The 16,795-nt window shown below is 44.6% G+C and overlaps 1 protein-coding gene across 1 annotated transcript in view; it reads left to right on the top strand.

Annotated features, from left to right (window-relative positions):
- The window catches only part of LOC137425813 (uncharacterized), a 173,689-nt gene that overhangs the window by 52,323 nt on the left and 104,571 nt on the right, over positions 1-16,795 (top strand). Inside the window, exons 15-20 of the mRNA XM_078775191.1 lie at positions 1,004-1,137; positions 1,551-1,718; positions 1,837-2,016; positions 2,232-2,368; positions 14,512-14,630; positions 16,019-16,240. Coding sequence (XP_078631317.1) covers positions 1,004-1,137; positions 1,551-1,718; positions 1,837-2,016; positions 2,232-2,368; positions 14,512-14,630; positions 16,019-16,240 — 960 coding nt within the window. The remainder of the gene's footprint in view (positions 1-1,003; positions 1,138-1,550; positions 1,719-1,836; positions 2,017-2,231; positions 2,369-14,511; positions 14,631-16,018; positions 16,241-16,795) is intronic.

Below are 16,795 nucleotides of genomic sequence, written 5' to 3'. Positions count from 1 at the left end.
TCAGTCGTACTTTGTTTAAAGGAAGAGAATATTTGGGCAATATTGAGCAGATAGAAGAAAATAGATTTACAGATTTTAGTAATGTGCTGAAAAAAAGAAAAGAACTGAGTTCATAGTGACTTCTAGCATGGGACCATGGAAATGGAGATCAGGTCATGGTGACCCCAAAGTTTCACGATCTGAGATGGAAGCTTTTTGGGAATCCCAGGGCTGTATGGCAATGCACGAGCATCAGGCACATCCCCGACTAGCTATAACAGGGCTTGACTGTCATCATTTATGGACATAATATTGGCAGCGTGTGCCAACCTGACTGAGTGAGGTCAATTTCTAAGGCCTGCCACCACCGGGCATGGGCTGAAGACCATGCACAGATGCACCTCTATACCACCATGGAGTGATAAAGGCTTAACAAGGCCCCTTTACATGGTTCTGCTGTTCTTGCAGTGGCACTTGGCATGGGGGAAACCATGAAAGGATGGATGAGGGGCTAAGGACCAGCACGGTCACTCTTATAGCAGCATCCAGTTTGGGGAAGTTCAAAAACATTCGTATTTGAATTTGAGAGTGACAGGAATTAATTATGTCTTCAATGTTTGATGATGATGTGAAGCGGTGAGAGAGGAGATAGGAAGTCCTTTTGTTTTTGTTTTTTGAAAGAAGATTTTGATAAATGCTGATTTTGCTTTGGCAACAGGTTTGACTGAGAAGTATAACTGGAGAAAAATAAGAGGTTTTTTTTTTACCAATGAGTGTTTCCTTATTATACTGAGGAGATGCAAAATTGTTGATTGACTGTATACACAGTTTACTTGCATAGATAATGCAATTTCTTGTTCGAATTGACTGTGTGCATTTTACTGACCACGAGTTTAACACTTCAAAAAAACAACCACGAAAAGCAATCAAGATGTTTACAAAAACTGCTGAAGTTATGCTGGAAAGTGAACTTACAATTTGTAGCTAATATAACTTTAGTTGTGGGAAACACTTGTTATTTCAGAGATTCGCCTTTTCCCTTATGGATTGGATGTTGGGGATCAACCGTGCTGGATCAACACAGACGATTACACTTCACCAATCTTCTCTCCTCCATTTGGAATCCCCTTCGGCAATTCCATATTTTACCGGCTCTACGTAAGTAGAATAATACATTTGCTGCCCTTAAATCCTACCCTTTAATCCACCCTTATGCTATCTCTACCAAGTCTCCAGTCGTTTGTATGCATTCAAATGCCAATCATTAAGTTCATTTGTTGTAATTTTTTTGAAAAAATTCTCATATTCGTTTTTGCATTGCTTTTATTTATTTTTATCTTCCTTTCAGTAAGTCTATTCATAAAAATGTTTTGCAATGCACATGAAGATGGTTGTTTAAAAATCTGTCATATCCTTAACATTTGTTCAGGTGTAATAATTTTGTTTTTGTCTCCTTTGTTCATGTTTTCTCGAAAGCATTTCCTGCAAACCGTATTTGGTGTCTCAGACCCATGAGTACTTTGTGTATAACATCTTTTTGAAAGCTATGTATTGTTTTTTGTTTCTGACAGTTTACCGACAATGGTGTAATCATTTTCATGAGAAATTGGGACCAAAGCTATGCTTTCCCAAACCCACCAACGCAGGGTTTTACACCTTATTACTACACTCCGACCATTTCTGTGTTCTGGGATGATGCAGATGTTTCCCTGTACAATGAGGGATCAATTTACTATCAGGTATTTACTACAGTGACTTCTTTAATAATTGTCGTTTTGCTAACTTGCTTCGAGAAATGAGGCTAAAGTTGCCAAGTTTGTTTCTTTTCTTTTCATTGCATGATTCTCAACTTTACAGGAATATGATTTCACTGGCAAAACCCACCGTGGCCAAAGCAATTCAGATGCTAGTGTTTTGAGGCAGAATGTTAATGCGCAAGTGCAGAAAAACTTCACCAATGCTTTTGATGCCACATGGATACTCAAGATTACATGGGATGGAGTACCAGCTATGCCTGCCATCAGCAACTTGGATAATGTACGTGCTTGTAGCTCTTAACCTTCTTTGCAGGAAGTATAAGAAACTGACATTTACAGTGCAGTGTTGAGCGACTTGTGGTATATTTTTTAACATCTGCAAACAGTGTTAAGTAAGAAATATTTTCCATCTGTCTGCGGAGCTCTTTCAAAATATTATCCACAATGCACAGCAAAATATTGTTTTGATTTCACACGTTATATTATTTCTTCCAGACAAACACATTCCAAGCCATTCTGGCAACTGACGGCATAAACACGTTCTGCCTGATCCAATTCATGGAAGGAATGATGCTCTGGAGGCCTGAGTCTCGTCATGCAATGGCCAACCACGCACTCATTGGATACCACAGGTTTGATGCTGATCAAGAGACCTTTTCTAAAAAATTGACAACCATATGTGTTACATTGAACAAGAAAGAACAATCAGAGATTGCAGACCCTCACCAGGATGTGCTTTTGGTGATATTTAAGGCTTTTTAATTTATTTAATTAAATTTTGAAGACCAATTGTCGCTCCGCCTACTACTCTCAAATTATCCACTCTGGCTCCGGAAACCCAAAAGCACTCTTCTCGACATTAAACAAACTCCTCCGCCCCCTGGACACCACCACCCAGTCATTCACAGTCGACAACTGCATCTCCTTCCTTTCTTTCTTCAAACGCAAAATTGACAACATCTACAACAGCTTGACCACCGCCGCACCCGCTCCACCTCCAACCACCTGCCCCCCCCTTATCCTGCCTCCCCCTGTCTCAATTCTCCCCGGTCTCCCCTACTGACCTCTCTGAACTCCTCATAGGAATGAAAACTGCCACCTGCACTCTTGACCCCATCCCCTCCAGCTTTGTCAAGGCCTCCCTCCCTGCTCTCTCTCCACTTATCATTGCAACAATAAACTCCTCCCTGTCTACAGGCATCGTCCCACCATCCCTCAAAATTGCTGCTGTTACCCCCATTCTAAAAAAACCTGGTCTAAACCCTGACACCCTAAACAACTTCAGACCCATCTCCAACCTACCCTTTCTGTCGAAAGTTTTGGAACGCGCTGTAGCCACTCAACTCAAACATCACCTCTCTGCCAATAACCTGTATGAAACATTCCAATCCGGATTCCGCTCCAACCACAGTACTGAAACTGCTCTCCTCAAAATCACCAACGACCTTCTCCTCTCCTCTGACGCTGGCAACCTCAACATTCTCGTCCTCCTCGACCTCAGCGCTGCCTTTGACACCATCGATCACACCATCCTCCTCACCCGACTTGAATCCACCTTTAACGTTACCGGCACTGCCCTCTCTTGGATTAAATCATACCTCTCTGACAGACGCCAGTTCATCTCCATCAATAACTGCAAATCCCCCACTGCTCCCCTCCCCCAAGGTGTCCCCCAAGGTTCAGTTCTTGGCCCCCTCCTCTTCATCCTTTACCTGTCCCCCCTCGGTCACTTAATCCACCATCAAGGTCTCCAATTCCACTGCTTCGCCGATGACATCCAGCTTTTCATCTCCACCAAGTCCGTCTCCACCGACACCCACTCTATCCTGACAAACTGCATCTCTGAAATAAAATCCTGGCTTCAAATCAACTTCCTCAAACTTAACTGTGATAAATCTGAAATAATCATCATTGGCCCAAAAACGCTCACAAAATCCACCCATAACTTTGCCCTCAACATCGACGGTATCCCAGTATCCACCTCCCCTCTCATCCGGAATCTTGGCGTCATCTTTGACCAAACCCTCTCCTTCGACAAATACACTAAACAGATCACAAAGACAGCCTTCTTTCACCTGAAAAACATCGCCCGTCTCCGCTCATCCCTCTCCTCCATGGCTGCAGAAACCCTCATCCACGCCTTCATCACCTCCCGTCTGGACTACTGCAATAGCCTCCTCTATGGTTCACCCTCAACAATCACCAATAAACTCCAATACATTCAGAACTCCGCTGCCCGTCTACTCACCCATTCCCGGACCCATGACCACATCACCCCCGTCCTTTACAAGCTTCACTGGCTCCCCATCTCCCAGAGAATCCAATACAAAATCCTCCTCTTGACCTACAAAGCCCTCCATAACCTGGCCCCATCCTACCTGGCTGACCTCCTCTCCAGACACACTCCCACCCGCAATCTCCGCTCTGCTGGTACCAACCTCCTGACCCCCCCCCCCCCCCATCCGGACCAAATTCAGATCCTGGGGGGACAGGGCCTTCTCCATCGCTGCTCCCACCCTCTGGAACTCACTACCTCACACCATCAGAGACTCCTCACTCACCACATTCAAAACATCACTCAAGACCCACCTGTTCAGCACTGCATTCAACATTCAACCCACAGCATTTAACCCCTGACTATCACTTCTCCTTCTCCCTCCTTTTGCTTTAAATATTTCCCTATTGATTCTTGTCTTTTTGCAATTGTTGTTTTCATGTTTTGTTATGCATATGTTTTGCACTCTGTCAAAGCGCCTTTGGGCTTCATGAAAAGCGCTATACAAAATAAATGAATTATTATTATTATTATTTATTTTGGATACAGAATCGAGGCTCGTGTAAGAGCGAACACATTGAACATGAAAACATGCACAGACACATAAAACATACAATGAAGGGAGCGGGAGAGAGAGAGCGAAGCACACAAGCACAACAATAGTAGAGAACAGGGACGTCGGTAGATCTGTGGAAGGAGGAGGGCTGGGGAGGAGGGAGGGGTACACGGTTAAAGCAAATGAACACTTCTAGAAATTTTAGGAAAGAAGTTGGGGATTGAAAGAGGCGGATTTGGGGTGTTTTAACGGGGGTAGAAAAGCTCAAGGTTTTGGATGGGGCAAGAATTGAGATGGTGGTGAACAGTGGTTTTAAAGACCTGGAGGGAGGATTAGGATTTAAGAGAGGGTGGGAGTTTGTTCCAGAGGCGGGAGAAAAGAGGAAGGAAAGAGTGAAGGTGAGCAGAGAGTCTTGATTTTGGCATGTGTGGAGGAAGGTACAGAACACATATGAACAAAAGGTGGGAGCGGAGAGGAATCCGTAGCCAGAGGTACTCCTGGGGTCGGGTGGACAGAGGGCAGTGCAAGGAGAATGAGGATGAGAGTTTTTGTTATAAAGATAGCAACCCCACCACCAAGACGAGGCTCAGGTCTATCATACTGGAGGAGGGAGTAACCAGGAAGAGATATTAAGGAATCTGAGACATCTTGATGGAGGAAAGTTTCTGTTAAGCAGATCAAGTCTGGTTTGTCGGAAGCAACCTGCATGGAGAGATCAATCAGGTTTGAGCAAAGGCCCCAGATGTTTGAGGTCCATACCGTTAAGGAAGAGGGTGCAGTGGGAGCAGTGGGTACAGGACAGTGGAGGGGAGAGGTAGGGTAAGATGAAGGGTGAGGGGGGGAGGTAGGGAGAGCTGTTGATAGTGTGTCAGAGATGGGAGAAAGGGAAGGATGAGGAGGACAAAAGGTTTGATGGTGATGGGGTGAGGCACAGTGAGGTGTTGTTTGGGGGGGGGGGGGGCAGAGTGAAGTAGAAGGTTGGAGGAGGTGGAGGTATGAGATGGAAGGGAGAGGAAGTGCAGAGGTGGCAGCTTTGAGGGGGTAGGGGGGAGAATTGGAGAAATATGGTAGGGGGAGAGAGTAGAAGGGGAAGAGTGTGGCGGGGGGTTTTGAAGGGGAGGGGGTAGTTTTGAAGGGGAGGGGTGAGGGGGGGGTTGTTTTGATGGAGAGGAGTGATGCGGGAGATGTGAAGGGGAGGGGGGAGATTAGCAGGGTAGGGGTGAGGGGGTGTTTAGGAGGGGAGGGGAGGGGTGAGGGAGAGTTTAGAAAGTGGACGATTGATGACAAATGAACATTTGTTGCAAACTGGGTTTATTGTGTTTTTCAAGTCAGAGATCTGTTTGAAAACGATAAAGGAGGGGTGGATGAAAGTGAGTTTGGAGAATGTAGAAAGGAAGAACTGAGAGATATTGAATTTTTTTTGAAATGGAATGACTTGATGAGGAAATTGAAAAAAGCCTTTCAAGTAGGAAGAAAAACAGCGTGTTGTTATAAACCATTGAATAAAACACTGCAGGGGAAAGTTTAAACATATTTAAACAATATTTAAACAAAACAGTGTAAAACAATCTGGGAAAAATCCCTGAAGTGAGGGCATGGATCTGAGAAAGAAGGAGAAGGGGTTGAATGAGTATGGTGGAAACTAGAATTGGAAAGGTGACTATCAGCTGGAGAGGCAGAAGAAAAAGGAGATAAAGGGGTGGGGCGGGACAACACGCATGTGGTCATGGGCGGGGACCGCGATGAGAGAAGGGAAAAAACATTTTTGAGAAAAGAAAATGGAAGAAAGATTTTTTGTTTATGGTGATGTCAAAATCAAAGTTTTTGTGTTAAAACAAATATGACATCTGAACCACATGGCCGATGACATCATCATTTTTTTTTCTCCACCAATTTATCCATAGATGATGCTCAATAAATTTCATCTTGATCAAATTAAGTTTTTTACTTGTCGAATTATGACATCATAATGGAGGCACCTTTGACATCATCATTATTTTATTTTTTATTTTTTTGGGATACAGAATCGAGTCACGTGAAAGAGTTAACATTTATCACACAAACAAATCAAACAGACACACAAAGTATAAAATAAGGGGAGCGGTATACAAGATCGGGAGTGTGCTTCCCCTTCACACGACGGAGGGGAAGCACACAAACACAACATTTGAGAGCAGGGACATCGGGAGATCTGTGGGAGGGTGAGGGCTTGGGGGGGAGGAGGCGTGAGAAGGGGGTGGGGGTAAGGGGGTGGAGAAGTATAAAACACAAGGAGACTGCAAGGACTTCCAGGGAAGAAGTTGGTATTTCAAAAAAGTGGATCTGGGCTGAAATTAGCGGGGATAGAAAAGATCAAGGTTTTGGATGGGGGAAGATAAGAGATGGTGGTGAACAGCTGTTTTTAAGACCTGGGGGAGGAGTGGGATTGAAGAGAGATTTAAGAGAGGGATTGAAGAGAGTGAGGGAGTTTGTTCCAGAGGTGGGAGAAAAGAGGAATGAATTAGTGAAGGTGAGCAGAAAGTCTTGATTTTGGCAGTTTAATCATAAGAGGGTTGCAGGCAGATCTTGTGTGACCTGTAGGAATATTTGGGGGACAGAGCCCAGAAAGAGCTGGGTGAGCAAGGCCGGAGAGGAGTCGGTAGAAGACAGAAAGACCACCAACCTGCCTGCGGTGAGTAAGTGAAAGGCCCTCGGAGGTAGCTTCATCGCGGGAGATGCCAATGATTCTGAAAGCTTTGGTTTCAACAGCGTGAAGACGAGCTAGGTGTGAGGCAGGAGCACCAGCCCAGAGGGGAGAGCAGTATTCCATTGACCTGCGGATGAAAGCCATGTTTGTGGTGAGGAGCTCAGGTGTGCCAAGGAAAGACTTTGCACGATTGAGGATGCCCAGTCGGCGACTGGCTTTGGAGGCCAGATTTGAAATGTGGTTTTCCCAGGAAAGATCATGGCAGATAGTGAGACTCAAAAGCTTGAGTGACAGAACTTCTTGGAGAGGATTATTCAGAAAGTAGATGGGAGGGTTGTCCAGTCGGTCTTTTCGGAGAGACATAGTAAGAGTGTGAGATTTGTCAGGATTGAAAGACATGTTCTACTTGTTTGACCAGTCTGTTATTTTGTCCAGGTCTGCAGAGAGTGGGGAGGCTGCAGACTGCCGAACTGAGGGATGAGGAATGGAGCGGCAGAGATTGGAGTCATCAGAAAGGAGATAGAGAGGATTTTCAAGAGAGTCAGAGAGATCATTGATGAAGACCAGAAAAAGCACACGGCCCAGAACACTGCCTTGGGGAACACCATCCTGAACAGGAAGGGGAGATGAGAGAAACCCATTCAGGGCCACATGTTGACTACGACTAGAGAGGAAGCCCACCAGCCATGCGTGGAGATTTCCATGGATACCAAAGGAGGAGAGTTTGGTGAGCAGAGCGGGGTGCCAGACCGTATCGAAGCCACATGATATGTCAAGGGAGACAGCTCTAATTTCCTGTTTGACATTGAGGACCTCCATCCAATGTTGAGACAGCAGAAGCGACATGTCTAGAGTAGAGTGACCTGGTCTGAAACCAAATTGATGATCAGAGATCAAGCCATTGGAGAAGAGGAAAGATTTCATATCCAAAGCAATGATGGATTCCATGACTTTGCTGATAATTGGGAGAAGGCTGATTGGTCTGTCGTTGCTAGGATCTGTTTTTGCACCTTTTTTGTGTAAAGCGGTGATGTTGGCTGATTTCCAAGCCTTGAGCAAAAGAGAGGGTGAAGAGAACAGAGAGAGGGAGTGAAAGCACGGCAGAACAGGATTTTCGGACCCGTGGGCTGATGCCGTCAGGTCCAGTTGCAGAAACAGAGTCGAGGGTTGACAGAAACTTTTCCACCTTGTCAGGAGGAAAGGACACAGAGTCCAGGAGCGACTGGGTACGGTGGGTACAGAGAGGGATGGGTTTGGGACACAAGATTTAGAGGCAAACACAGAGTTGAGGCATGCCGCTTTTTCACGTGCGGAGTCAGCTGTGTAGCCGTTTGAGGTAATGGAGGGGATGGAGGGGGAACAAATACCAGAAACAGATTTGACCAGATGCCACCAGGATTTGGAAGAGGGAGACAGATTTGAGAGTTTGGTCTTGAGAATGGAGAGATATTGTTTCCTGGCTCTCCTGAGGGTGGACACACACTTGTTTCAGGCTTTGTGAAAGGAAATGAGATTTCCTACCGTTGGATTTGCTTTCCAGGAGGTGAAGGCAAGTTGTTTCTGGGCAACAGCCTCACCACAATATTCTGTGTACCAAGGACGGGAGGAAGGGTGTGACAACTGAAGACGAGATGGGATAAATCTGTGCATGAGAGAGAGCAATTTACTTTGGAAGAATTCCCAGGATGAGTTGATCTCAGAGGCGGTAGAGATGGGAGACCAGTCCAGATGATTTATGGCTGCTTGAAGACCGTGCAGTCGGCCTGAGTGAAATGCCAGACTCATCGACGGTGAGGTGGCTCTCTGAGAATGGCCAGAGAGATGTCCACTTTAACAAGCACATGATCAGATGAGCCGATTGGAGCAGAAGAAGAGCAGCAGACATTTGCAGGGAAGTTAGTCATATCCAAGTCCAGAAGAGAAGATGCTCCGTTGACTGAGATCCGGGTCAGGAAATTGACAGATTGTGTCAGTCCCAGTGAGTCGCAGAAGTCCTTTGTTGAGGAGCCATGGCTGGTGAGAGAGGTACCCACACCCAGCCAACTGGCATGGTGAAAATTGAAATCACCACATATGAGGAAGAGAGTGTTGGGATGAGTAGATAGAGGTTGGTCCATATTATCAGACAGCGAGATGTAGATGGAGTCATCACTGTTTGGTGGACGGTACAACACACATATGAACAAAAGGTGGGAGAGAAGGGGAAGCCGTAGCTAGAGGTATTCCTGGGGGTGAGGTGGAGAGAAGGCAGTGCAGGGCGAGTGAGGAAGAGAGTTTTTGATAAAGATAGCAACCACACGTCCAGGACGAGGCTCAGGTCTATCATACCAGAGGAGGGAGTAACCCGGGAGAGATATTAAGGAATCAGACATCATGAAGGAGGAAAATTTCTGTTAAGCAGATCAAGTCTGGTTTGTCAGAAGCAACCTGTATGGAGAGATCAGTCAAGTTTGAGCGGGGAAATGGAGAAGAAATGAGGGTGGGGAGATTTGAAGGGGAGGGGGGAGTTTAGGAGGGGAGGGGCAAGGGGTGTCTTGGAGGGGATGGATGCAGGGGGAGTTTAGGAGGGTAGAGGCAAGGGGTGGGGGGGAGATTTGAAAGGGATGGGAGATGGCGGAGTCTTGGAGGGGAGGGGTGCAGGGGGAGTTTAGCAGGGGAGGGTTGCAGGGGGAATTTCGGAGGGAAGGGGCAAGGGGGGGGCGAGACTTGAAAGGGATGGGTGATGGGGGAGATTTGGAGGGGAAGGGTGTGTTTGGATTCTAGAATGTGTTGTAAGATTAATGGGAAACGAACATTTATTGCAAAATGAGTTTCTTGTGACCTTCGAGTCAAAGATACGTTTGAGGACGCTGGAGGGGGGGTGGAGTGCCAATAAGTTTCGGGAATGTAGGAAATAGGAACTGTAAGAGATGGAATTTTTTTTTGGAATGAATAGATTTGGTGAGCAAGTCGAAAACAACCTTTTAAAGAAGAAAAAGGTGTTATAATATACGACAGAAGGTCATTACCATCTGTCATTCATTAACATTTAATATACGATCATTAACATATGTTATTCCCCATGGAGAGTTCTTTAAAAAGAGCCATGTCTCATTTTTTTTTCTAATAGTGAGATACCCGTGCTATGCACGGGTGAGAGGCCAGAAGCAAACAGGCAATGTAGATACGGCGAATGCGAAAGCATGAAACCAATAAATTCCACATTCCTGTAGCACCCTCAGTCGCACGTCAGACATGGACAGCAAGTTCGTGAAGGACTTCAATGAAAAACGTACCCGTTCGCAAACAAACGGGTATGTTCACGTATAGAAACATCGATCGTTGGTCCGTGGTGAATCTGCATATGGCGATCCACAAAGTTCACGTTTGGAAAGTAGAAACCATCATGTCGGCATGTCGTCATTTACTTGAACTCGATATCTCTTTTTTCATTCCAAACAACATAATTCCAATCACAAATTAATCACAAAATAAATTTTTAACAACATTGTTAATGTTTCCTTCATTGTAAAAACTACCAAGTCAACAGTTAAAAGGATTTTGAGCCGATAGGTGTTACGGCCTTGGCAAGATCGATGGAGACAGCGATCTGTTAGCGTATACACCGCCCAAATAGCTATGTGGAATTCTCTCATGTGGAGATTAAACTCACGTCGTTTGAACTTTGGCCGAGGTCATTATTTACTTTTAATGATGTTTATATACGAATCAAAAAGAAGATAATTGGTTTTGGGTCGTCCTTTCCGCACGATCCCTACTGACGTAGGGATCGTAGGGATCGTACCGACGTGATCCCTACTGACGTGGGATTGTGAGTTGGAGAGACGACCGTGATGGCGGGGAGGGAGTTGGCATTCTCTCAAGCAGGGATTCAACCCATGTCCTTATAAAAGGTCTTTGTCCGAGGTCACCGAGTCCGATCGGTGCAGCCGATCGGTGTAGCTGTGCAGTGATCGGTGCAGCAGTTTGTGCGGCACCCGGGAAAATAACTTTATGCGGGAGTCCATACCTGAAAATTCTGGAGGCCAAAGCTGAAATTGGAAAAACAATATAACCTATTTTACTCCAGGACATCCCAGGATTACACACCCAAAATATCGTTGCGATCGGTTCAGCCGTTTTTGCGGTACCTTCGAACGAACGGACGGACGGACAGACAGACAGACAGACAGACGGACGGACATTTGGTGAATTATAGTAAGATGCAACGCTTTCAGAGATATAGAGGTGCAAAGTTTTTCGTTTTGTCCAAGATGGCACCCATACTACGTGACCTACGACGTCATCATCATTATAAAATTATATAGTATGAGGCGCACCTATTTGTCGGTTTATGACATCATAATGGAGGAACCTATGACATCACCTTTAACAAATGTTATTTTCCCATGGAGAGTTCTTTACAATGAGCCATGTCTCAATTTTTCCGATGGAGTGCTTTCGGAGATATAAAGATGCAAATGTTTTGTTTTTCCAAGATAGCGCTTGCACCATGTGACCCATGACATCATAATTGTCATTAATAAATTATACAGGAGGAGGCACACCTGTGGTGAAAATTTCCTGTCAATCGGACCAACGGTTGCAGAGAAAATCATATTTATTCTGTGCGGACAAACAGACAGACCTGGGATGAATGATCCCGGTGTGTACCCCGGTTTAGAATAGGTACACCGTATCCCCGCGCATTGTAAGAGCGTGACCAAGGGTTGGCGTCAGGAAAGGCATCCGGCCATAAAAAGAAAACATTGCCTCAAACAGGGAGCCATGATTGTCATGGGGCCCGCAAGGCTAACCCCCGCTCTAGCGGGGAAAATAGCCTTTAAAAAAACGATCATTCATTCATAGTGCCATAGATGCCATGTACACGCGCTGAGTGGCCGGAACAGTGGGCCATCCGTGTCTGCCGACAAGATCTTGGCTGACGTAGCTTTCACTGCTCCCAGTATCGATCAAAGCGTCTGCCGCTTCACCATTAATCACCACAGGTATCACCGCACTCGCCAGGCCGCGAGGCACGACACCATTGACAGGTGCAGCTCTAGATGCGCGCATACCCGCGAGCTTTGTTCGTCTCCTCGTCGATCTACAGACTTTGGCAAAGGGTCCCTTCTTGCACAACAATTACACAACACGTCTCGAGCTGGACACCGCTCCTTGGATGTCAGCGATTCCCGCAAAAAAAACATTTTGCCGTCCCCTCTGCAGGAGTCGTCGCAGCCGTGGTAATCGGGCCGCTCTCCTCAGCGTCATGGCTCTCGCTGATGAGGGCCAGGCAAGCGGCAGCCCACTCAGGAGCTCGCTCCGCGACGGAAACCGCTTCCAAGCATTTCTCGGCAGTCGCGGTGCTCGCCGTCAGATATTGACGTCCGTACGTCTCAGATCTTACCTGGGCCAGTTGCAAAACCCTGGCCTGTTTGTACGCAACCTGGAAGGTCATAGCCTAATTCTCGAGCATTCGCTGATGAATAGCAGGCGATTGGAGATCAGTGATGAAAGCATCTCGCATTGGATCATCGGCGCCTTCGACGGCCGTCCGAACCGGCACCCTGCAGTCCTTGCAGAGTTGTCATAACACCTGCATATACTACTCCAATGTCTCAGTCGGTTCTTGCCTGCGCATAGTGAGCAGATGTTGAGCGTAGATAGCACTTCGTGGCTTAGCATAGAGCGCTCGCAAGGCTGTCACAGATTCGTCATAGGTCTCACAGTGGGAGAAATAGTCAAAGACAGTGTTGGAGACGTTGCAAATGAGGACATTCAACTTCTGTAGGTCCGTGACGTCGGGTACTGCTTGCATGTAGAGTTCTAAAGATCTTATCCAGTGCATCCATTGGCTTCCGGCATCATTGGCATTTGGCTCTCTGTTAAACCACTCTGGTTTGAGAAGTTTATCCATGGCACTTGAGTGTTGAGATGGATTTCAATAAATTGTTATGAAATGAAGTCGAGACCTCTTTTCTAGATATGAGGCTTTATTGAAATCTATCTCCACATTCCCTATAACACAGAATTAAAGAATAATATTGGAAGTACAGAGAAAGAACGAAATAGCATTTCCGAAATGCTATTTCGTTGTTTTCGAAATGCAAATTGCTATTTCGTTCTTTCTCTGTAGTTCTAATATTATTCTTTTATTCTGTTATAGGGAATGTGGAGATAGATTTCGATGAAGCCTCATATCTAGAAAAGAGGTCTCGACTTGATTTCATAACAAAAGTCAAACCTGCAAGTGAATTACACGTGTAGTGTGTTTAATTTTGTGGCGATGCTGTTTGAAGCTCTTTCATGATCAATAAATGGTGTATACAAAAAAGGCTTCACCAACATCTGGCGAATGGTTACTGTATTTAAAAATCAAATCCTCACTTTCAGCAGTAGTCTGTAATCGCTAGTTTCATGTGTGGACTAATATTTTTGTAAACCTCATGACAGCAGATCTCATGACAAACGTTTTTACGAAAAAGATTGACGAATGAATCATCCTGGCATACCCTCTCCAGAGAATGCTTTTAGATGACATTGAATTATCCGAAGCCGAGAGACAGTTTTGAACATATTAATGCATTGTGGCTGAAGCGCTAATGTGATGCTCTATCAGCACCATCGTTGATGCATCACAATGAGGCAACCGAGGAACAGGTTTCACCTGCCTGAAATTGGTCCAAAATATATATGTTGTGACAAATTGATATCCCATGACTACTAAATACTACATCTTCTGCAGGTACATTGTGTAATTATGCAATTATACAGCTGATCCAAGCAAATAATTTGGTCACGGTAACGGCATTCTTTGGCTCACATTTTTCAAGAGATATTTGAGATTTTTCACATTCACAAACTACATTCAAAAACCCTCACCAAATTATTGTTTGCTGCACAATAATAATAATAATAATAATAATAATAATAATAATAATAATACATTTATTTTGCATACCGCTTTTCAAGAAACCCAAAGACGCTTTGACATAGTACATAAAACAAAGACAAAAAACAAAAAAAAAAAGCATAATTAAGTTACCAAACATTTTAACCATTTAAGTAACCAAACATAATTAAGTAACAAACACAATGCAACATTTTCTGCTGGCACTACGCACCAATAGTAGTTTTGGTATAAATATTAGAAATACCTACATCATAAAGAAATTACTTTCAAGAATTAAAGGAAATGTTGTTGAAGTTTCCAGAAACGTTTATATCTGCTTTTCATGTAATTTTAAACGAGTATTTTCTATGTATTGCATTGCAGTGGTTTGTTCAATGGATTGTACTACAATGATGGCATTATTCATGAAAGTGACAGTACGAGATATCAGCCGGATAAGTTCTCTGGAAGAATTGTGACTCAGGGAACCAACAACGAAATGGGTGAGAACCTGTACCTCTGGTAGTTATGTAATTATATATTTTCATACTGCTTATAATGCAATTTTCTTGGGCATTAGACCCAGTCTGACGTCAGCCTGCTCTGCATGCCAAGCTCACTGTCTGTGATAAACAAGGCCATCATGACACATCGTGCTCTGACTTCCTCCACTTACTCCGTCAATGTGTTGCAAACAAGGGAACCCTCTCCTCTCCCAATGGAGGCTGGAATGAAGGCAGTTTACATATTAGGCCGTCTTGTTCCTCATCTGTGCATGGAAGAAGTTTCGGGAACTGAGTGGCGTGCTGATGAGGAGGAGAGTGTCGCTGAAGCTGAAGGGAAAGGTGTATGCTGCATGTGTGAGAAGTGTTATGATTTATGGGAGCGAGACATGGGTAATGAACGTAGAGCAGCAACGAAGGCTGGAAAGGGTGGAAATGCGAATGGTTCGATGGATGTGCGGAGTATCGTTGAGAGAGAGGAAGACAAATGATGAATTGCGAAAGATGATGGAAATATTGCCTGTGATTGATGCTGTGAAGAGGAACAGGCTGAGATGGTTTGGTCATTTGTTGAGGAAGGATGAGAGTGACTGGTTGAGAAGAGTGATGGAAATTGATGTAGAAGGAAGTAGAGGACGGGGAAGACCGAGAAAGACTTGGCTAAAGATGGTGGAAGAAGAAATGCGGGCAAGGGGGTTAACAAGGAGAGATGCAGAAAATAGGGCAAAATGGAGAAGATTGTCATGGGGACCGCAAGGCTAACCCCCGCTCTAGCAGGGAAAATGGCCTTAAAATGCATGTTGTTTGTTGTTCCTCATCTGCATTAACGACTTCTACAATGTTCTGGAAAACCCTTTCTTTTTGGACATGAGTCCACATTGCATCGCACTGTATCCTGTCCCACTTACATGCAGGCTTCAACTGTGCCACTCTCTGCTGATATGGAATGAATGAATCATATTATTTTCCAACAAATGGGTGACCTTCAATCGAGGCAAATCTCAGTTTCACCCAGTCACTCCAGAAGGATCATCAAATGAACTCGACTGTCTATTTTCATGGTCAAATAAAACAAATATTCAATGCCACCACCTCGCCATCAACAATTTTTACTCGTCTATTTCACCATACCTAACACAACCCTCTAACCTCCAGGTTATTGCATTTCATACCCTCCTTTCCTGGTTGTTGATTTATCCTTTGATTGATGTGTCCAAATGTGGCCCCACTTTGAGTATCTTTCTTTATGGCCTCTGCAAACCCTGCTCTTCCATAAATATTTTTTTGTTTGGTAATTTTGGAGTTTTTGTCAATAAATACACTTTTTGCTTTGAAAGTGAAAATTTATTCAATTCTGCTCAATATCACATGATCATTGTGTTTTCCAGGAGCAAAGGGCCGTTGGGCATTCAGACTAGAGAATAACAACGTGAATCAGTTTACAAATCCACGGAAAGACTGCTGGAACTGGTACCAATCTGAGGGCTTTCCCTGGTTTTCCTGGTTCAATCCTCCTTGCCCTTGCACCTTATGGCAGGGATTTTTTGACCCCTGGTATACCTCAGGCTGGAATCTGAGATGGTATGGATTTAAGGAACCTCATATACCAGGTGAGAGTATGTATAAAACAAGACCAGTAGTCTAACAATGGCATACCCGGGCTTGTTTGATACTTTAGTTGAAGAGGATAGTATGACCTGGATGGAATACCAGTTAGTAGTTAGCAAATAATGTAAGTATTAATTTTTTTGACTTCAGGCATGGACTGCCAGTTCGTGAATGTATGAAAACGTTTAAAAAAAAAAACGGCGAATGACAAACGAAGAACCAATAAATTCCACATTCCTGTGCCACCTTCAGTCGAACGCCAGGCATAGGCAGCAGGTTCGTGAAGGACTTGGGTAAAAAAAAAAAACGATGAACGGGAAATGATGAAGCAATAAATTCCACATGCCTGTGCCACCTTCAGTCGAACGTCAGGCATGGACAGCCGGTTCGCTATACTTTCATTCCAAACAGCATCATTCATCATTCCATTCACAAATTTATACTCCAGTGTTAATATATCAAAATCTAATTTTAAATCACGATTGTATTTACATCAAACCAGCGAACCGTCATCATCTGTTTCCTTCCGGATTCGGCGGCAAGGTCCGTGTCGATGG

Source organism: Myxine glutinosa, chromosome 4 (assembly GCF_964187855.1).
Source record: "Myxine glutinosa chromosome 4, kmMyxGlut1.1, whole genome shotgun sequence".
Taxonomy (NCBI): Eukaryota; Metazoa; Chordata; class Myxini; order Myxiniformes; family Myxinidae; genus Myxine; species Myxine glutinosa.
This window is presented reverse-complemented; position numbering and strand designations above follow the sequence as displayed.